The sequence below is a fragment of the Macrobrachium nipponense genome, chromosome 22 (assembly GCF_015104395.2).
Source record: "Macrobrachium nipponense isolate FS-2020 chromosome 22, ASM1510439v2, whole genome shotgun sequence".
In the NCBI taxonomy this organism is placed as follows: domain Eukaryota; kingdom Metazoa; phylum Arthropoda; class Malacostraca; order Decapoda; family Palaemonidae; genus Macrobrachium; species Macrobrachium nipponense.
In genome coordinates, this window is record NC_087213.1 from 68874921 (window position 1) to 68897818 (window position 22898).

The 22898-nt window shown below is 36.4% G+C and overlaps 1 protein-coding gene across 2 annotated transcripts in view; it reads left to right on the plus strand.

Moving 5' to 3' along the window:
- Positions 1 to 21668, plus strand: part of LOC135198784 (protein lethal(2)essential for life-like) — a 35132-nt gene extending 13464 nt beyond the window's left edge. Inside the window, exons 2-8 of one of the 2 annotated variants that reach the window (XM_064226725.1) lie at positions 2346 to 2418; positions 15250 to 15401; positions 16042 to 16164; positions 16380 to 16469; positions 17362 to 17496; positions 17982 to 18110; positions 19391 to 21668. In XM_064226725.1, the coding sequence (XP_064082795.1) occupies positions 2406 to 2418; positions 15250 to 15401; positions 16042 to 16164; positions 16380 to 16469; positions 17362 to 17496; positions 17982 to 18110; positions 19391 to 19570 (822 nt within the window). In that variant the 5' untranslated portion in view covers positions 2346 to 2405 and the 3' untranslated portion in view covers positions 19571 to 21668. The remainder of the gene's footprint in view (positions 1 to 2345; positions 2419 to 15249; positions 15402 to 16041; positions 16165 to 16379; positions 16470 to 17361; positions 17497 to 17981; positions 18111 to 19390) is intronic. The other variant, XM_064226724.1, reaches the window with a different exon arrangement.
- Positions 21669 to 22898: the final 1230 nt, after the last annotated feature.

Consider the following 22898-nt stretch of genomic DNA (forward strand, 5'->3'; position numbering starts at 1 on the left):
GTAGAAAACATGCACATGAGACGTCTAAATGTGAGAAGAAACTGGGAATTAACAGTTGCAAATGCTTCCAAGATCATTTAACTTGGTCAGTAATAGTCACCAAAGAGCTGACAGCCAATAAAATAGAGAGAGAGAGACTGTTGACCATTTTCAGTGGATCATTCTATCAATAACAGCATGACAGATAAATTTTAATGGACATTACATTGAGCCACGTTCTGAAGGAGTCTGCAAAAGGCCATAAAACTTCTTAAACATACTAAGAAAAGAAATCGAGTTGAACCAGATTTACATTGCCCACTCTTTGACTCCTACATAACATAATGAACGTAGCCGAAAAGCCGTTGAACCTCTGGGTAACAAAGGATTGAATTCAACAAACAAACAATAACCGAGGCATGGATTGTGTTATGTAAGAGGGTTGTTCCATCTGGCGACCAGCCGTAGTTAGTTAGTTATTTCATTGACAAAAATATACAATTATTAGTACAAATTTGTCCACAAAGAGACATAATACAAAATAAACAAAGTGGACAGTAATCTCCTCTGTTCTTGCCAAGTACATGGCCTACAAAGAAAAATACAACATCAAACGCAAATAACATAAGCCCGTAAGACTATAAAAAACGAAAAAAAGGGACTTACTACCGAGAAAAAACGTGGTCACATCACAGAAAATGGATCGAAGTCATTGTATCAGTCCATTCAAGTTAATTACAAAGGAATGCACAGCGGTATTGACGTAAGTAGGATTTCCCACTTGCTGACCATTATTTTAAGGGAAACAAATTCAGTACCCAGAGTTAAATTAGTCTACTGCGAACGAAGGAAGGAATTGCTCTTGAGCAAAAGGCACGAGAAGCAGACCATCTGTAAATTTGCTTTGCTGGTACAGGTGTTTTTGATCTAAGGACATTCATTATATTACAGAACACTGTTCTGCTCTTGGTCTTCAAGCACTGTAACAAAACTACCACTCTCAGAATCACTACCAAACTTCAATATACCGTGCACGGAGGGGTGGTTAGAACATGTGATCAGTAACCTCATCACGAAAATCGTTGCTCAGAAACTGCCAATCGATCTACTGCAGTCTGGTGTGAGTGGCAATGGATTACAATGAGGCCGGAAAGAGAGTAAGCGAGAACGCAGCTCCCCCTTCCCCCCACCGCTCCTACACCAATACACTCGTACAACTCAGGAATTAGGATATAATTAATTAACTAGGTCAGCTCAACACCTACCTGAATCCTACGCCTAGACTTTACCGGTAGTTTATAAGATGCTTCTTTGACACATGCGGATCATTTACATTTAAAAAAAAAACTATATAAAACCTTGTTCAAAGATAGCGAACAAGCGACACAATTTATGATTCTCCTGGGAGAGCAATAAATTTGTATTAGCCTAGGGCACGGGCTCATACAAGGAGAAATCAGTAGATATTTCCTAGTCTCCGGGAAAAGCCAGGATTTGGCGCCTTGATGGGGTTAGTGGTCGACCGCGGTTTTTTTTTTTAAACGTCTGAACTAAAGCGCGTTATCTCTTCTTTCTCATCGTCCTTTTTTCTCGTTTTTTTTTTTTTTTTTCAGTTGGAATCTTCTGGTTTTTCATGTTACATATCTGTTGGGATATTTTATTGATTTTCATATTTGTCTTACGGTTTATTCTTTTACCCCTCATCTTATCAAATTGATTACCAAGTACATGCTATATATATTTTCATAGCCTAGGAATAAAACATTTATCAAAATTACTTCATGTAATTCACATTTGGGAAGCGAACGTGGACGTATTTCCTATGGAAATAAGTTCACAACAATGAATATGCATCGTACAAGCACACACAAATTATATATAGTAAACTTTCTTCGTTTTTTTTTTACAAGAATTACACGTTGCCTGTTTCTTTACTCTTCTGTGCAAGCGCAATTATCATTACAGACTTTCAAATAAAATGTTACCATGACAAAGCACTTTTATTTCAGGAACTTACTGTATAAAGTCTAGCCAATACCTTCAATGCCTTATGTATTCGCAACTAATTCGCCAAAGCTTGCTCATGTATATATGGAGAAGATATTGTAGCATAACATCTTCCTCTTGGCTAACTAACGACTAGAAGCCAGGGCAAGTCGCCAGCAGCTCTGGTCGTCATTAACATTACAGTATATCAGTAGAAGAAGCACTTATTTTCTTATGCTAATTGTAGAAGAGATTTGGTAGCCACTCACAAGTAACTGTAACGTACAGCAACTTAGTCTAATATTAAATCAAGACTGTCCTCCTCCATTAGTCTAAACATTTCATTAACAATTGTTTTTCCTTTATTTCAACGTTCTCAGATAGGCAACTGTAGAAGTACATCGATTGTTCAAGTCAGCTTTTAAAAAAATCTACTAACAATGAGTTCCTTCGGTAAGTCTGCTGTGGATGGATTTGCTTTTTTATATCAGTATGACGTCCATGCTACCATGACTCTCCCCCACCATTCCTTAAAATAAGTGTGCATCAAGAGTATGTAAATATTCGACGTCTGATCGAACGAGATTTTATCCTGTTGGCTGAGCATGACCACTCGTGATGTGTTTGCTTGTCTATGTTTTTCAACGGAATTTAAAACTTTTTTTTTTTTTCTTGGTTTAGTTTGGATTTCGTGCCTTTTCACAATTCGTTTGCATGTAACCCGCCATGAAGAATGATTTTGAAAGAATTGCTGATTTCCGATTGATGTAGCCTTTCCGCCATTTGTATGCTACCCTGGTTTGATTTTGTGTTTATTTTTGTTCACCATTAATCCTTATCATTGAAAGAATTTTGTTTTGCATTTATACAATATAATCATACTGAATGCAGTATTATCTGATCCTCTGTTATAGAAGCTTTCTAGAGGGCTGTGCATGATTATTAATCATATATATATATATATATATATATATATATATATACATATATATATATACATAATAAATATATATATATATCATTATATATATATATTATAGTTGCAGATCGTGTTCAAAATCAGCGTAAAACCGTACATGTTTCCCATTGGAAAAAAATAACATGAGAAAGGTAAGCTGCTTAATGCTTTAGTAATGATTGCTCGAGAATGTATTTGATAATGAAGCTTCTTTGTACCTGAACAATTTTACATATTTATATGTAGTGTGCAATGAAAAATGAGTTTGGGCTTAGTACACCAAATCATGGAAACTTCAAACGAATATTACTGAAAACATTAACTCGGTCTAAAGCGTAGGGAAGCAAGTAACAAAAGCACAGAAAGACGAAGTAAAACTGTGACAATAAACCGAAAAAAAAAAAACCAACGAAAAAATCAAACGACCGTAAGAACTTTAACCTTTGCCAGAAGTGGGTTAGGTCCTCCGTAATAGGTGTTTATATCCTTTATTAACTTCAGGTGCTGATGGCTCAAGAGAGAACCAAAGTTTTATGACTTTCAGTCATCGATGCGAGACTCGAGGAGGGTCGCGTGTAAATAGACGCCCACTCGAAACTTTTGGTGTCGAAATAATCGCTGGAAATCGTCGACGATTTCATTTCTGCTGTGAGAGGTCTAAGCGATTTGGTGATGTAGGTAGGAGGAGGAGAGAGAGAGCCTAGTCCTAGTTTGTCTGTCAAATTTGACAGCGAACATTATGGGGAGAGAAAATTCGATGTGATTTGTTGCAGAGAGAGAGAGAGTTCTTCGTTGACAATTTCTCTTCCTTGAAAAATTACATCGATTTGGCGATGTAGGAGGGAGAGAGAGCCTTCCTCTGTTTTATTCTATCGAGAAAATTCGTGGCGATTCGGTGCTGAGAGAGAGAGAGAGAGAGAGAGAGCCGCTCCTTCCTCTCTTGTCATTTTAAAATAACACACAAGGGTGTAATGACCTGAGGAGGGTATGTGAGCGTAAGCGAACGTGTTAGACGCCGACCGCCCTGCTTCTAAAATTGTCTTACGTTGACCCCCTTCTTTTATACGAGACATTAAAGAATGTGTCTATAACTAGGGGCCGCCGAGAATAAATACAAGGAATTTACTTTTGTTTCTTGCCTACCATATATATAGTTTTAAAATAGGCAGTTGAGAAATCATAGGCCTACTTCTTGAAACCACAGACCTAGTTCTTGATAATTATTTTCTTATAATAGTAATAGTAAATAATTCGTTGTTTATATCTGTTGGAAGAACTCATTTTCATATTCGTATGATTCATTACACATTGTGTTTTCTAACAAGTTCCTGTGTTTAATCAAGGGATGTATAAATGCAAGCTGGGAGAATGTCTTCGCTAGGAACTTCACAAGCGAGCAAGGGGCTTAAGGAGTAAATTATAGTACGGAGCTAAAATATATCCTGTGGTAAAAAGCTTTATGGACCTATCTCCCTTGGAGCGAAGAAGACTAAGTGCCAGTAGATGGAGGAGCTGTTGTAGTACCTATCTGATACTACTTATGAAAAATACCTTTGCATGCGCACGTTGTTACTTTAAACGTCATCACCGTCCCGTCATTTGGTTCAGGCTGCAATTTTACTTTGTGTAACTAGAGGCAGCGAGGCTATACGGCTGTTTCTCCAAAGCAAAGCATATTTTGCATACCTTTGGAAAGCAGGACACAAATGCTTTGATACTGCAGTACAGAAACTCGACGGGGAGATCTTAAGTCTAGACTCTCTAGAGTTGTAATCGATGAGGTACGCCGTATAGCTTCTTAACAAAGACGTAAAATGACGAATGCGATAACTTAGAGAGTGGAAACTGACGTGATAACTTATAAATTCTTGAAAGACGAGATAAGATACAGGTAAGATATCGATGTTCATTAGTATTGCTGCACTGATGAATGGTTCACTTAAAAATCTCAATGGGCTACTTTTAGCATTTCGGAACTATAACAAGGCACTTTAAGCACCAAGTAATAATATTAAAACCATTTATATTCACATCTTGTTCTTTGTTATCCTGACAGGTTATTCGAAGAAGCAAGTGCCTGTGCTGGCATAAGGCTAGATTATTCTGCAAGTAACATTTCATGTATTTTCCTAGAACCGATCTTTACTTTTCTTCAGCTAAATATTCTAGCATTGCAGATAAAGATATCAACAGCCGTTGAATAATGAAGTTATGACAAGGCGCAAAATTGCTTGAGGCGTTAAGGCAACGATGTTTAGAACTGAGACAGTGAATGCTGAAAGTCACTTTTGCTCTCATTTCGTTAATGTTTCTTTGTTTTGAGTTGCAGAGTATACAACTCAAATAAACGTCTTTGCCCGGCTTCATTTATTGCAACGTTAAGTGCAACCTCCCGCGTTAATAAATTGTGTTATATAAAAGACGCCCCCAGTTCGCGAATTGAGAGCATAGCTATGATACTTAGTCACTCCGCGTGTTAATAGTTACAGCATTATAGTCATCTGTAGTGTGAAAATAGTTCTCGTACTTAGTCACCCAGAGTTTTAATAGTGGTAGCATTGTACGCCTTATTTGTAGCATGATAATGGTATCTCACAGCCTTCCTTTGGTCATTCAGTCCGATGTAAAATTACTTAAAAGAAGACGATATTATACTGCTGACTACCTAACGATAGTTTAGTCTAACAAATCAAAGTTATAAGATAACAGACAATGTTTAGATGATAAAAAGACTCAAACTTATATTTTTCTTCGGTGCAATGATGTCGGTTAGACCCATGCAATGTGAACCATCGGAATAGCTGACCGGTGGTCGATCACATGCTTTGAGGAAAATCACAAACAACATAACTCGTAGAGCTGAGTGAATGCATGTCAGTTTGGACGATGACGTAAGCTTTCTCCCTCAAATTTGACCAATGAGCGGAGCTCAACCGGCGTCAAGGGTTGTATACCATTCTTCTGTTACAGCTCGGAGTTTTGCGAAAGAGTTCCTCTTCTTGAGGCCAGCTGCGGAGAGGGATGGTGTTTGTAAGTGTGTGTGAGAGAGAGTGAGTGTGTTTAGAGTTATTTAAAGCCTTGTGGCGACAGAACCGCATTCACTAGGTTTTATTAACCGGTATTACGACTTGCGGCAATGTGAAAAAAACCTCGGGATTCTTGTCTGTTTGCCACGTTTCTCTGAATCTATATTTTCATATCCATAAAACTTTCTTCACCACCCGATGCTCTGTGTGTGTGTGTGTGTGTGTGTGTGTGTGTGTGTGTGTGGTTTCCGGATGTTAGTGCTCACTTCCGGTCAGACACAGACAGACACTTATCTAGTAAACACCAAAGTACGTTCTGCAAAAGGAAGCTCGTCATATTTCCGGTTTGAGTTGTTCAGCGTATTATAAATAACACCGGAGTCATTCTTCGTCCACTCTTGTGCTCATTCTCAAGTGACAAGTCTCTCTCTCTCTCTCTCGATGGTTTCATGCATGCACGCGGGACCAGAGCGTTTTTATATAAAATCTGAGAAAAGTGAAGAATATCTGTCAAGGTTGTATCGGAACAGGCTTGAATATAGCTTGTCTGATCTTATCGTTAGAAGATGATACGTATTATGTCAAATCGTGATTTGCTATAGCCAGTTATGTGAATAGGCCTATATTTTTGTTTCCGTGAATTCATTTTTAACTTTGTTCAGGAAATTGTGATACCGAGTAAGAATATTTGCCAATTTGTTGATATTCAACAACTACAATTTTTCCTGTAAAACTAAAATAGGAAACTTTAATTTATATCAGCATTTTTATGACCAAGCCTTACCCCTGCTTTTAGATGCACATTATAATTATTAGAAATTACAACTAGCCTAGGAACACCACAAAAGAGCAAGATCCGTAAAACCAAACAGCTCAACAAGAACAGGAAATGTCCTGTAATAGGCGAGGATCTATGATTTAACTTCATCACCATCCGCTTTTCGAGTTTGATACAAAATAATATACTTACAAGTTAGCCGTCAAATGGTGACAGACGAAAGCCACAGAAAATGGAAAGTTTATAAACGGTTTCGCTAACGCTAATATGACGACTTGAGGTCTTTTATATAAAAAATAGTAATTTCCCAGTTTAAGAAAAACTTATGAATAAGGAAATCACAGATTAAATTACGACATGACGCCAAAGAAAGTAACAGAAACAAAACGGATTTAAGAGACATACAAGAGGATGGAGTTACCATGACGACCAGTTTTTTTTTTTTCTTCTTCTTTATTTGACTAATGTCAGCAAGCCTGTTTCCCCTTGATCTGTGGCGAGATCACCTGTAACCTGATGATTTAACAATATCATATGAAGATCAAAAACTCGTTGGGACCGGTCGCTGAGGAAGGTGAGGAGGGTGGGAGGAAGGGAAGAGAAGGAGTGGAGAGAGACTTACGTAGAGATGAGGTAATTTTAGAGAGGTTGGAACTTTGTGAGAATAGACGCTCCTTTGAAGTCTTTCATCTTCCTGTCTGGGTCTCCATTTAGTGGTGTTCATTTGTTTTCCTTCCCTTTCGCGTCTGACCTTATATTTGAGGAACATTCTGGAGCTTTTAGAGAGTTTGTACAGAATTCGATCCATATTCAGTTTACAAAATACACCAAAGCAATGACCAAGTGGAGTTTCTGAAGTTTTTTAGTTAGCTGTATACAAGATTTTTTTTCTTTTAGTGGTTTTCAGTAAAACGAGTCTACCAGTCAGCCGAGTCACGTGAAGCGCACGGGAATCTGCTCGTACATGTGAAGGTGTTGGTTCATATGCTAGGAAAAATATAAATGTTATTTCTAATTTGTTATTTCTCTATTTCTCTTATAACTTGTCTAAAATTATTTTTAAGCCGCTCGAGTATTATATATAAGGGTACGATCTCCACGCAGCTGTGATAACGTTTATCACTGGGACTAATTTTCCAGTTCAGAGAAGCATTACTTCTACAGAAGTCGTAAATCGGGCTTTTCACGAGCCACGCGGCAAAGGAAAAGTTTTGAATCCGACTTCAGAGGAACGCTTAGGATTTAACGTCTTCAAGAAAGAACAAAAGAAGAGGAGCATTTGGGAAAAGGTCGGCGAAAATACAAAATAACAATTAAAGACGAAAATTAAGTTCATTAACTATTTACAGCCTTATTTCGTAAACTGAAAGAACAAAGTTTATGATAAACAGAGGGAAATAAATATAATCCATTTATAATAAAAGTTGTACACATTTTTAATACCGAAACATTTATCATCTTATCATCATGCTGCTTTCTAACCGAACTTCTAAACATGAGTAAATTTGATTTCATTATATATTTAAAATTATTAATAAATATATGATATATAATATATCTATTACTAATGATATATATTAAGAAGGTGTGTATATTATATGTATATATATATATTATATATATATACCTAATATACCTATATATAATATATATAATATATATGTATATAATATATCCTATATAATATTATCTTATATATAATATACCTATATATATATTATATATTACCTAATTTAAAATTAAAAAATATAATATATATATACCTATATATATCTATATTATGTTATATATATATCCTATAATAATTATATATATATATACCTATATTAAATAGATTTATTATTAATATTTAGGTGTATAATTTATAGATATTAATGTATATCTATTATAATATATATCTAAATATACAAAGAATTCAAACTAAACTACAGCACTGCTACTTCATCGTGTTTATTTTCTTACCACCTATTTTCATTAAAAAAATAGGCGGTGACTTGTTCGGTCATCTGTCCATTTTAACCAAGTAAAGAGTTTGCCATAATTGAACGCGTCCTTTTCTCTTCATTTATTATTATTATTATTATTATTATTATTATTATTATTATTATTATTAATTATTATTATTATTATTATTATTATTATTATTAATTGTGGTCTCACTTTCACGAATGCTGATTTTTTTTCTGAAATAACAGTAATTTCCATTGGACATTTACATTAGAAAATAATATAATTGACAATCGCACGAAAGACCTGAACAAGTCATATATTAAATTTCGCGTTCATTTAATTTTCACGAATACAGAATTAGTCATGTTAGTCATGTTCTGGATAACAGTTATTTTAGACGGTCAACTTAAGAGAACAATGAGACTGAAAATAACCTGAAATAATTGAATAAGTTGTCATTTTTTGTATTTCAAATTTTACTCCCTTTTTTCAACTCGCATCATCGGTAGTTTAAAACATACATATTTTTATTTATTTTAGTTTGTTTTGTTTTCAGCGGTTTAGGAGTGAGAGGTTAAGGAATTTGTTTACACGTGCCTGCATCTGTTTATAAAATAAGCCCTCAGTCTGTTTACGGGTGTGAGGAATAAGAGCGATGATTCGCAATAATAAATAACTCTTCAAATGTGACACGGTGGATAAATGGATATTTCTCATGTACTCGTGTTTTGAAAACAAACCTTTATTTACGGCTTGTTCCTGTGGGGGGGGGGGGGGGGGGGGGGGGGGGGACTGAATGTGGTGTATAGAGGTCGGGGCCATTATGGTCTAAGGTTTGGTGAATGGAAGAAATTTGTCGATGGATTATTTAGAAAGCGGAAGATGATTTTGTGAGGGAAAAAGTGATGAAATGGATAAAAATAACTAATGAATATATAGAGACGAAAAAGAGGCATATAATAAACAGGAAAAAAAGTCGCCGACAATAGTCACAGGGAAAAGAAGTCAAGAGGAATAAAAGTCCCATTAATTTACGGTCTTTTATTTAAGTCACATTAATTTACAAGTCTTTCATTTAAATTTTATGTTAATCCCCAACAGGCTCGTACTAAACACTCCGCAAAGGTGGTTACTTACCGGGTTAATTAAAACATTTGAGGGGTCAATATCTAGTTAATATTTACTTTTTTTTTTCTCCTGCGGTGGATCCTGATGACTATGACAATGAAGTGTTCAGTTGGGAACACTCCAGAGACATTAGAAAAAGCTAAAATGAACAAAGCAGAGCACAATATGCACAAAAAACGGGAATGAAGTTGATCTCCGACACCCCATAAAAAAAAATAAATAAATAAATAAAAAATAAATTCAGGTTAAGTAAGAAAATGTTTAATCAAACGTTGCTAAAAGAAAATCATTTAAAAACAAAAGTCAACTAAGAGAACCAAGGGTTGTTTAATTTCTCTCCTTTGGAAGGAGCGCATTTATAACCTCAGCTGTCTCTACCGATAGTTCTCCGTTGACAGAATGATGAATATCGGAACCTCTTGAGTAATGAACTCTCAAGTCCTCCCACGGATATAGATAAGGGGTCCAAATGGAATGGAATGAATTTTAACACTTTGGCCGAGATGCTATGAATAATAATAAATGACCAAGTTTGTCGGTGCGCGTGTTCGGGTGGGACGATGGTTATACAAAACTTGAACGCCTATTTCTCGGGTTACGTTCATTTGACTCGTGGGATTACTTGCCTCACTTGCCAAATTTCGGCTAAATGTAAAAGAAGACAGGAATACTGTGTTGTATGGAATTGATGAAAATTGTCTCAAAGAAATTCTTGTGTTCAACAATTCAATTGTTGAAATAATGTAAATATTGTATTTTTGTTATTTTTAAATAAAAGTAAAAAAAAAAAAAAAACATGCCAGATTTTCATGTTTAGTGGTTTGTTTTTGCTGGCATCGATGCCCATACAGGTTGTGACGTCGGTTTGTGGTACAAAATGAATCACCGTACCTTTTTGTTATGTTCTTTTCTTCCTTTCTTTTTTGTCCTTAAATGATTGGACGCAGCACAAGTAAATGATGAACTGATCAAGTTCCACATCACGAGAAATCGATGCGAGCTGAACTGCACCCATCCAATTTACGTGGCATTCCTTTCCACAAATTTGCCCTTTCGTAGCCCTAGTTAGTGATGGGACTGTGTCAGGATGATAGATGACCTCATAAGACCTCTATTATAAGACCAGCTATTATCGTCTTAAAGAGGGAAAATGCTTTTAACGTTAATAAGGTTCATTCACAATAATGAAAACAATATTGTCCTTGTGCAAGAGAGGAATAAAGTAAAGGTGTCATGTATTTCAGCGGATCGATATTTTGTCCTTGTAAACATGTGTCATCGTCGAACTGCCTCCTCCATATTTCACGGCCTTCAGCAACAGCTGTAAAGAGAGAGAGAGGAAGAGTGAGGATGCGACCCTTTTAGAAATCCACTTGAGCTGACATTTTGGCCCTCTCCTGTTACAGACGTGTCTCTCCTATTTTGCACGAGCCTAAGCGGTTGTTAGATATAGTTTACAACCCGTTAACTAGCGAACGTCAGGCCCAGGATTTCGTGACAGTGGGTTGGGGGAAGAAATTTCAAAGGAAGAGGGTTTTTGCACTGACGCTTCCCATTGTGGGGGTGATATTGTTTGTTTGTGTGTGTGTAAGTGTTCCAATTTTATCTTGGTAATGGATGGCTGATGGCAGTAATTCGTTTACATGCCTCTCTCTCTCTCTCTCTCTCTCTCTCTCTCTCTCTCTCTCTCTCTCTCTCTCTCTCTCTCTAGTACCATGAAACAACGCACTTATCGCTAAATTAAATATACTGCCTGCAACCAGTTATATTGCCGTCTCCTATCTAACTGTAAACATTTGGCAAAGGCTATACATGAACAATAGATTTCTCACGTGACGTTGTGCAAAAATATATAAAAATATACATATTGAAGCGCATTACTTACCCCTTGATGTAAGTAAATATACACCTTCCATTGGGGTCACAGACCTTCAATCGATCTTGGAAGATAATAGGCCTCCTTTCCGAGGAACGACTCTTCAGCTCAAAGGCAGCTTTTGATTTCACACCTTCGCTCGAGAGTGGCAGGTGTTTGACGCTTTTAGAAATGGGCAAAACTACTGCAGTGCTTCAGCTGCCTCTCCTGACATGACCTTAGACGCAGCGCAGATCGAAGGGTTTCCTAAACTGGACGAACTGTTGACTCAGACAGCGCCATCGGTGGACTCAGGGACTGGTAACTCCATGGCTGCCTGGCGTCATTAAGGGCTTTTATAGGTTAACCGTTTTCTTTCTATTAGGGATAATTTGCCTGGAAATAGGTGACTGTATAGACTTAAATCAGAACATTTACAAGTTAAAGATATCACCTCGGTCACGCAGCCTTGTAAATTGTGTGATATGGCTGCTAGTCTCTCAGAGTTTAATTAGAGTATCCTAAGCCTAAGTGACAGTTTGATATCTCACTGTGTGGGGCCATTAATTAAATCACTTATTGTTAAGCGTTTGCGTCCAAGCACGTGTTATATTTATGCACGCGAGACTGTACAAATCTTTGATCTGGGAAGAGAAAGACACACTCAGAGACAAAGAGAGAATGATCTTGGCAAAGATGACACCTAGTACAGCCAAACCTCGGCTGACTCATTGTATTCTCGTGTTCATGAAATAGTTATGTTCTTATTCACGTCATGCATCGCACTAGATGCATATGATCCTACATGCAAGCGCAGACGAACGCTCAACTGTAGCAGTTGGTGACCCGACTGCTCTAAGTACAAAGAGTTTACTTTTTCTTTCTTTCTTTTCACAATCGCACTACAGATACTTTTCTGGGCTGTTGGTAGTGTTCTGGATGATCTACCTAGTGGAATTCTCTTGTCCGTATGCCACAGGGGCTGATTATTTGGACAAAAGACTGAAATCAAAGGGATGAATTGTTTATTTATGTCCTTTCCGCATACTTTTCTCACGCTCCCTGCTGTGAGCTCTAGGAGCAAGACCCCGTGATAGTACCAGGGCAGATTAAACTATAAATTATTTTATTTTAAGGGATTTCGAACTGTAGTATAAGCATTGCTGTTGATGTAGCTTGACTTTGGGACTTAGGGTATATACCCGCTTGTAAGAGCTGTCGATGAGTCAGTGTTTAAGAGGCCTGGTTTAGAATTCTGGTTTACTAGGCCTACAGGGCTGACAAGTTGTTTTTCAACCTTCTTCCTTAAACGGGCTGAAAGTAATTATATTTATGTCAAATTGTGTCTGCACGTCAATCAGTCAGTTCTATGTAGTTTTAGAAAGTCAAGAGATGAACGTGAATACATTTGAGAAACGTACAGAAGCAAATAAGAAAATTACAAAAACTTTGATTTGCTCATTAGTGAGTTCTCAAGTCTCGGAGAGTGACATCTCCGCTCAGATTACTGTGGGCGAAGAAGTAACATCAGAATAATTCTATGCTGTTATTATATATATATATATATATATATATATATAATATATATATATATATATATATGTGTGTGTGGTGTGTGTGTGTGTGTGTGTGTGTGTGTGTATACACACACACACACACACACACACACACACACACATATATATATATATATATATATATATATATATATATATATATATGTATGTATAATGTGTTTGTATGTATAGTTTCATAGGTTTTCAATTTAATACCACGCATAATCAGAAAATTATCAGTGTTAGTTTAAATGACATTTATTACGGATTATTATACATTTATCATATTTGATATCCTCTAAAAGTTATATTGGTGATATTTTGGTGTCACACGACAGCTATTGAGCCACGTAAAAAAGAAAGAAAAAAAAAAGGAGTTGGCAGAGACGTTCTTGTTATGGCGTACCACATGACATGCATCAGCGGTATACATATAGTAGTATACATCATTCTCATACGTGGTCAAGTGGTCATGATGCGTGCCTCACCAGTGAGAGTTCTTAGGTCGATTCTCTAGGTCTCTTCGTGAAATTCCGTTGTACATCTGTTGATTGCAGTGAATTATGCATCTATAGTAGATTCACATCAACCGTGCATCTAATGTTTAGGCCAGTCCCTTACGACGCTCCTGATTGGCTGTTGTCTGTTGGTAAGCCAATTACAGGGCTGGAAACTCTGTCTCTCTCGAGAGAGTTTATATGGGCAGGATGTATGTTCCACCTCTCCTGAGGGATACTTTTAAAAGACGTGTTCCTCACGAGAGGTGGAACATACATCCCGCCTATGTGAACTCTCTCGAGAGACTGAGATTTTCCAACCCTGTGATTGGCTTATCAAGTATCAACAGCCAATCAGGAGCGTCGTAAGGGACGGGCCAAGGGATCAGATGCACGATTGATGTGAATCAACTATAGTAGTGAGTCGATTGTGGTCTACTCTCTCGTATCTCTGTTGATGTGAGTAATTAATTAATCATTTGGTAGTTAGTCGCTTGTGGTGGGCTGCAGTCAGGGTGGAGATGGGTATGGGTCGGCAACTATACCCCAAAATTCTTGCTTGCAGACCTTCTAGATCCCCCACCTCGAAAGGGTATATGCTATATAGACTAATATAGTTGAAATTTGTTATGAATTTGCAGGAATTTCATGAATTTTGTTCAAAAGTCTCCTACTAAAAGTGCACTTTCATTACTATTTTCATTATCATATTATTACCGTCACCACTACAAGTGATGAAGGCCCAACAACTCACATCGCTTTCTCCTCATTCGCTCGAAGGTGACGAGGATACATTTCAGTATTTCTGGCAGGCGTTCTCCAATCCCCGGGTGGGAGTTGCTAAGCGGCTCGCTTTTTTCTTCCTTCATTTCTCTCTCGTGTGTGTGTGTGTTTTTATTATTATTATTATTATTATTAGTTCACATTTCTTATTTCACGCTGCTTTTTTTTTTTTTTTTTTTTTTTTTTTTTTACTTTATTATTGTATAATTATTTGTGTTTGTTACGTAGATATTTTCTTTGCTTGAGATCTTGCTTCTTTGTTGTTCAAGTTAAGTTGAATATAGAATTTAGGCTAAAGGCCAAGTACTGGGACCTATGAGGTCATTCAGCGCTGAAACGGAAATGAACAGTAAAAGGTTTGAAAAGTGTATCAGGAAGAAAACCTCAAAGCAGTTGCACTATGAATCAAGTTTTAGGAGAGGGTGGAAAGTAAGATGAAAGAGAATATGAAGGGAGGTACAGTAAAAGGAACGAAAGTGGTTGCAGCTAGGGGCCGAAGGGACGCTGCAAAGAACCTTTAGAAATGCCTACAGTGGACCACCTATACGGGGCTCAGTTGTAGTTGAATACTTGTTTTCCTGTCTATATCTGTTTATCCTCTGTGTCTTCTTGCATCCGCCTGCTCTTCTTTTTGTCACTGAAATGTTATTCTGTCAAATTGTAAATATTCGCTTAGCGACAGTCTTATGTTCAGTCGTCCAGACGTCAGCATCAATCATTCTAAGTTTTCTTAATTCTTCTGTTTTCCCGCAGGATTCAAATCGTCCATAATGTCATCCTCCAAGTCCCTGAGCATCGTCAAACGCGAGTCCTTCCTGGACGACTCCTTCTTCAAGGAATCATGGGAGGAGTTCGACAAGGCCATGCAGAGTGTCCTCGACAAGTTTGACACCCAAGGTCTCAAGGTCAGCCAGAACTCTCAGCTTTCAGGTCGTCTGTCAGATACTGTTAAATTGCTCTTTATAACTTTTATTTATTTGTTTATTTGTTTATTTACTTACTTATTTGACTGCTGACTGTTTTTTTTATTGTCTTTGCCAGGCGGATAGTATAAAAAGATTGCTGCATTATTCTAAAAATAATTAAATAGTGAACATCATCCATGAAATTATATGCAACTTCCTTCACTAGTTATACAAAAGTCTGGATTCACTTTACCTGTCAGATACTGTTAAATTTCCCTTTATAACTTTTACTTGTTTATTTATTTATCTATTTATTTATCTGTTTACTTATTTATTCATTCATTCATTCATTTATTTATCTGCTAAATGTTTCTTTATTATGTTTGCCAGGCAGACAGTTTAGCAAGAATGCTGCATTATTCTAAAAATAAATAAATAGTGCATCCATGAAATTATATGCAGTTTTCCTTCACTAGTTATACAAAAGTCTGACTTCACTTTACCTGTTCAGTATCCTGTAACATACTCAAAGCAATTCAAAGCAGTCTTCTTAAAGTTGTGTTCCGATTGGCGCCATTAACTATACTCCAAATAAATCAGCCAAGGTTGAGACGTAATACGTTCTTTCTTAACATCACAGGTCGACGGTGGGTCCCGAGTAGCTTGTCGCGATCTCTACAGCAAAATCAGATCCAGCAAAATCGATGAGGACCTCTACGCGTCCCAGGCTCTCCAGATCACAGAGAAAGATGGCAACTTTGCGGTGAGTTCCCCTTGTGAGATCTACAGGGTGTCCATAAAGTCTCAGTTCCATTACACGCAATAAATACTTGTAATGGTACCGGAACTTTATGGACAAACTGTATTTTCTAATTTGTTTACGCTAACGGTGAAAATAACTCGAGCTGTTCGTCGGAGTCTCGCGCTGGCACAAGTGTTATCTAACAACTATAACAATAACTATCTTCTTCTTCGCAGGCTGTCATGGACGTGAAAGACTTCAACCCCAACGAGTTGCAAGTTCGCGTAGTTGACGACAGAGTGGTCGTAGAAGGGAAATACGAAAAGGTAATTCGAGTTCTTTTACTACTTCTCTTTTTAATGTAAAGTAGGCAATGGGGCGGGTTGCGTTTTCCAACATATTCAAGAATAGAAAGGGGGAGAAAAATTAAATGGGAAGTTAGGACTAGGTTGATAATTTTGGTCGCGATGATGCTGGGAAATAAGAGGTCAAATTTACATCGCAAGCTCTGCATGCAATATTTGGCTTTCATTTGTCCTTTTTCTGTTTTTTTTTCATCTAAAAGACTGATTGATACAGAAAAGGGGATATGATTTTGTATTCAATGTAATCAGAGATAGATTGCTATTTGCGGTGTGCCTTTGAGTTGCAGAATAGATAAATCAGCATCGGTTTCCAAATGCTATTTTGTATTATTCGCGATATCTCAAAATGCCCAATGAAGCCTCAAGGCCTGTTTGTAAAATTCAAGCAATAAAGAGTGAAATTAGAGTCTAGTTCACTGAAGAGAAGCGCCTCAAAAAAACTTCAAATATATTTTGTGTCAGTTTGTGATACTTTTACTTACGTAATTCATATAATTATTGTGTCAATGTTAATATTATTTCTCTGGAAGTTCGTTTTTTTATTATTTATGTCATTTATTTTACCCAAAAAAACTTCAAAAATATTTTCAGTTAGTTTGTAATACTTTTATTTACGTATTTCAAGATGAAAATTGTGTCAATTTTAATATTATTTCTCTGGAAGTTCATTTTTATTGTCTATGTTTTTTTTACCCCAATAAACTACAAAATATCTTCTGTCAGTTGTGATACTTTTTCTTACGTGTTTCAAGATGATTATTGTGTCAATTTTGCTCCTATTCCTCTAGAAGTTTTTGTTTATTGTTTGTGTTATCTTTTTGGATCTTTTGTTGATCGTGTTATTGTCTTGCAGAAATCCGAAGATGGCTCTTCAATGTCGTCGAAATCCTTCTACAAGGAATTCACTCTGCCACAACTGGCCAACATTGACCTCGTCTCCACTGCTCTCTCCAAGGACGGTGTTCTCACTATCAATGCTCCAAAGAGGGTAAGATAATAATAATAATAATAATAATAATAATAATAATAATAATGGTCGAAGATGTCCACCGTGATAGTCTTCTGGTCCTTGCAATACATACATACACACATATATATATATATATATTATATATATATATATATGTATATAAATTCTTCTGTTAAAACAGGATACGTCTCAAGCATAAAAGGCCCATTAATTCACTCTGATTTAAAGCTAAGGACTATGTTTCAGTGGACTGAATCCCACCCTTATATATTACTGCCGATTTCTTATCTTAGAATTTTAAGACAAATTGCAGTATTTTCTTCAAGTTTATCATTATAATAAAATAATAATTTGCTTTCTCATGTAGCAGCACAAATAGTCCTACATATACTCGCATACGAGATGTAGCCAGACATTTCTATCTTATTCAAGAGACCTTTAAACATTCTATCACGCTCGCGAGTCTTCCGTCACATAAACCCGATGCTTTCTCCCTTCTGCAGGAAGGCGACGCCCCTAACCCTAGCGGTCCCCTCACCCAGAGCAGTTCCTCCGTCCAGCAGTCGTCCTCCTTCCAGCAATCTTCAGGCGCCTCAGCCACCTCTGCCTCATCCATGACATCCACCAAAAAGGTAGAGATTTTCTGTGACTACTTTCGTTGACAATCATGTCCGTTCAATTCATGATTTAACCTGGCGTGAAAGGGGACCTGCCTTTTATAGTATATAGGTGTAAGGGTATATATGATAGGTATAGGTATATAGTATTATACTAGTAGAGTATATACTTTGTTGATAGGTAGGTAGTGATAATCATTAAAGAGTTGCCCAAGGGGCCTAATTAAATTTTCCGTACCGAAAATTAAGTTAGGCCCTGGAAGACCAGAGAAAACAGAAAATTGTTAGAATATGCTGAAACTTGTATGCCTCCTTACGGGTATCAAATACAAGGCTGATTCTAGAAATTGTAAATATATATATATTGGATATAGATAGTATAGGTGATATATTATACTTGATATAGTATATTTTATTATATATATATAATAAATATATATGAAATATATATATATATTATAATTATATATAGTATATGGATATATATATATATATATATATTTACAAATTCTAGAATCAGGCTTTATTTTGATACCCGTAAGGAGGCATAAAGTTTTGATATCTAAATTTCTGTTTTCTCTGTCTCAAGGGCCTAATTAATTTTCGGTACGATACCGTACACATATTTCGTGATATTGGGATTTGTTAAGGCATCGCACTAGTTAAAAAATTCATTATTTAAATTACACGTGAAATAGCTTTCCATATAATGTCCTCTATAAAGAATACATTACTACAGGACTCCTTTACAGTGGAGCCAAATTTCCAGTTAGTGAATGTGCCACGAAGAATAAAGTTTATTTACAGTGGTCCCATACTTCTCTTAGCGTAACGTTTTGCTAAAAGATCACTACTACGTCTCCAGTACGAGAATGTGCCATGAAAAGTATATTAGTATTAGGTTTGTCTACAGGGTTGCTACATCCCAAAAAGCAATTAAAGGCTAAAGTAGGTTTGACCATCGGTATTGGATAGGATATTCCTGGAAGCATGCTTCGCGGTCATTTATTAAAGAATGTCGTGAATTAGCTGGGCAGGAAGGGCTATGTACTTTCAGATTTTTGAGTCCTTTCGAGTGACAGCAGGGTAGTTACTCTGATATGAATTTTTTCCCCAAGTCATTTTGCACTTTAGACAAAACCATAGAAAGGTATTTTACGACTAATCAGGCCAATGATTACGATATGCGTGGACATCCACTCATTTGGATTGTGTAAATAATGGTTGCAGATGCCCTTTCAAAACCAACAACTGTGAAAGAGCGAAACACTACATCTTCCCCCCCTACATTGCAGGTCTCCATGAGCTCAAGTTCGACCTCCAGTTTCTCTTCTTCCTCGTCCTCCACCTTCAGCTCCAACATCAGCAGCTCGAAGATAGGAGGCATGGAGTCCCTAGAGGACATGGCTAAGGACATGAAGGACCGGCTCGTCTTCTCGCACGAATCGGTGAACTTGAAGTTGCCTGAGCAGTAAACGAAGCAGCTTCGATGAACTCATGGCGACAGTCATTTGATATCAAGCCACATTTCAATAATTCCTTGTCACATTTTTTTTTGGCTTTTCTGATTGAATATTGAGATAGGGATACCTAAAAAAAAACACACACACACACAGCGCACTTTCAAATCATGGGGTATTTTAAAGAAAGCTTATCATGACAATCGTTGTGTTCGGTTTCGAGTTGCCAAAGAGTATCGAACCGTTAGTTCGATTCCGACATGCAATGAAATTTGCTCTTGAAATTATTATTTATTATAAATTCATAATATGTTTAATCTGTTATTTATTAATATACGCAATTTGAAATCACTCCTTTTAAGCCCAAAAGAATTAGCAAACGCATTATTGAAAGGAAATGCGTCCTCAAAATTGTGTATAAGTGGTTCAGTGCTCTGAACAATTCGGAACTGATACCAACGAGCTTCGAAGCACAAAAGGGCAAATTCTCTGTCAAGGGGTTCACTAATTTCAAGGTATTCTTAAGCTAATGGCTCAGATGGACAAAATGGTGTTTCAGATCACACTGGAAAATGAATTTTTGATGCTATTTTTAATACTTTTAACGCAAGAAAACCGAATTTTTATTTGGTAATAGTTTAAGCTTGGAAATATAACTAATGGCCACAATTGAATGAATCGTAGACACAAAATTAAATTATCTTGTCAAGAAACCGTAAACATCAAGATGAAATTTGCTTTTCATGGGACAAGACGTGGTGTTGGTGTAATCTGATATATTGCTTTCATTCTTAATGAAGTCATTTTTTTTCTGCCACTTAGGAAATTATCATGTGTTTGAAATGAACAGCACGACAATTGCCAAGCGTCATAATTGTTCAATGAAAATACGACAGATCTCTATTTGAAAGGTTTCTTGAACTTGCTGCTGAAATTTCACATTCTTATTTAATCATAGATAGCGACACGAATTTTTGTAAAAGACACATAGTCTTAAGTAACCCTTTTTTTTTAAAACATAGAATTGTCTTTTTTGTATAAAGGGCGTCGCCCTGTAGACGCAGGGCAGCGCGATAGGTAATTAGCAGTTCATTTAAAAAAAGAAGTACACGAAAAATTCACATTATTACCAGGTGTAATTAATGTAAACAAAAAGATGTTTCGGTTATCAACCCACAGGCTCAGATCTTGCGATTGTACTCAGAGTTGTGGAGTGGAATTTAAATTTTGCCCGATTTCCCTTCATGAAGGAGAAAATTCTGTCATCCATTCTTACCACATAACCAAACCATCTCGAAATACTCTATTCCAGTGGTTCTCAATCAGGGAAGAATTCCCTCTTTAGTGGGGAATTGTGACCACAGATTGACAGGCTCAAACTGGCTCCAGTGACACACAAAACGCTGTGTGCATTGGATTTTTAGTATTATATGCATATTATTTGGAATGCACCTTTTGAGGCAGACAATTTTGGAAAGGGGGATGGAGACTGGCATTCTGATATATGGTGGAAGGGAGCATGGGCCAAAAAAAAGGGTGAGAACCACTGCTCTGATCAGTCTTTTCACCTTGTGATCTAAAAAGAAGTTCATATAATCCAAGTGAATCTCCTGTCATTTGTTTTTCCTTCTTCTTATTCTTCTTCTGAGTTACGTCAAGAGACGAGAGCATCTTACCTGCACTTTTCCCCAACCCCCTTTTAAGATTAATTTGTTCAGAGTATGTTTTTTTTTCGTCAAAATGTCTTTTTATGTATTTGGCATGTTCATAAGTCTGTGTAGCAAACGCTCAAATTTACATTGTTCGTTCTGAGTTCCCTCATGTACGTAATATAATCCCTTAGCATTAAACTTTGATCATTAAACTTTTATTTGGTGTAGAATTTGTACCTTAGAACAAGAACCGTAACTCCTGAACATTATTTTTTATTCTTCATACAAAATCACTTCTAATAATTCATAAGTTTAGTCATTGGTTTAGCAGCTCTGGATTACACATTGTATGTTTACGTTCTCACTTTCGCCTTTTATTTATTAAATAAATATTATCTTTGTCAATTCCCTTTTGAGTGTCCTGTGATAAATCATGCAATAAAGGTTTTTATGGATTATCATCCAAGGTTTTTTTTTTTTTTTTTTTTCCAGTGGATCACCTTCAAGGTTTTTAATCGCGAATTATTTAGCAAAAGTCGTTGACATTCATGTTATATATGTGTATATATATACACATATAGACACAAACGTGTTATATATATATGTATATATATATATATATATAATATATATATATATATATAATATATATATATTTGGATATAGAGTTAAGGCCAAAGGCCAAGCACTGGTACCTATGAGGTCATTCAGCGCTGGAAAGGAAATTGAGAGTAGATAGGTTGAAAGGTGTAACGGGAGGAATGCCTCGCAGTTGCACTATGAAATATTCGTAAAGAGAGGGTGGATAGCGAGGTGGAACAGAGATAATGAGAAAGGAGGAACAGTAAAATGAATGAAATATTGTACGCCAGTGCGTTCAAGTTAATATATGTACATGTGTGAATTGCATTCATTTTCAGGCTTACAGAGTGAGAACAGGTCTCGACGAACAAAGACGAAAATATTGCATTTGCCTTTTAGAAATATATGCTTTTAGAGTTTATCTTTGTAGTTACCCTTGAAGGTAAAATGTAATGGATTATCTGAGAAATGAAGAAAAATAAAAAATGGTCTACAGAGCTTGAAGGAAGCGTTGCAATAATACATTTCCCACTCGGATATCAAAATATCAAAATATCAAAATAAAATAAATGGGCTTCATCACTTTGGTATTCCATCTAACAAAAACTACCGTTAATAACTTCACAGAATATAGTTTTTTCTTTTCCTATTTCGATGTTTTTTCTCTCCTAGCAAAGTTATTCCCTGAGTCCCCTTTGCTTTCCTCGAAAACTGCCTCATATGAACATACAGTACAATGATTCCCAATCTTTATACCTTCAAGGAACCCCGAAACAATTTTTCATATCCAAGGGAACTTTTATAGGTACTTATGCATTATATACATTATATATATGTATAATATATATATATATCTATATATATTAATATATATAAATCATATAATATATACAGCTGCTATTCAAGCTGTGTAAATTCAGATCAGCGTCATTTTCAATCCATATTTATTTCGAGACTTCTTGCGGAACCCCTAATGATGGCATGAGGAACCCCAGTGTTCCACGGAACCCTGGCCAGGAATCGCTGATACAGTAGCAACAGTGTTCACCCAGCTTTTTGGTATTCTAACGCCTTTTTTTTTTATGTGCTCTATCTTTTCTTACTATTTC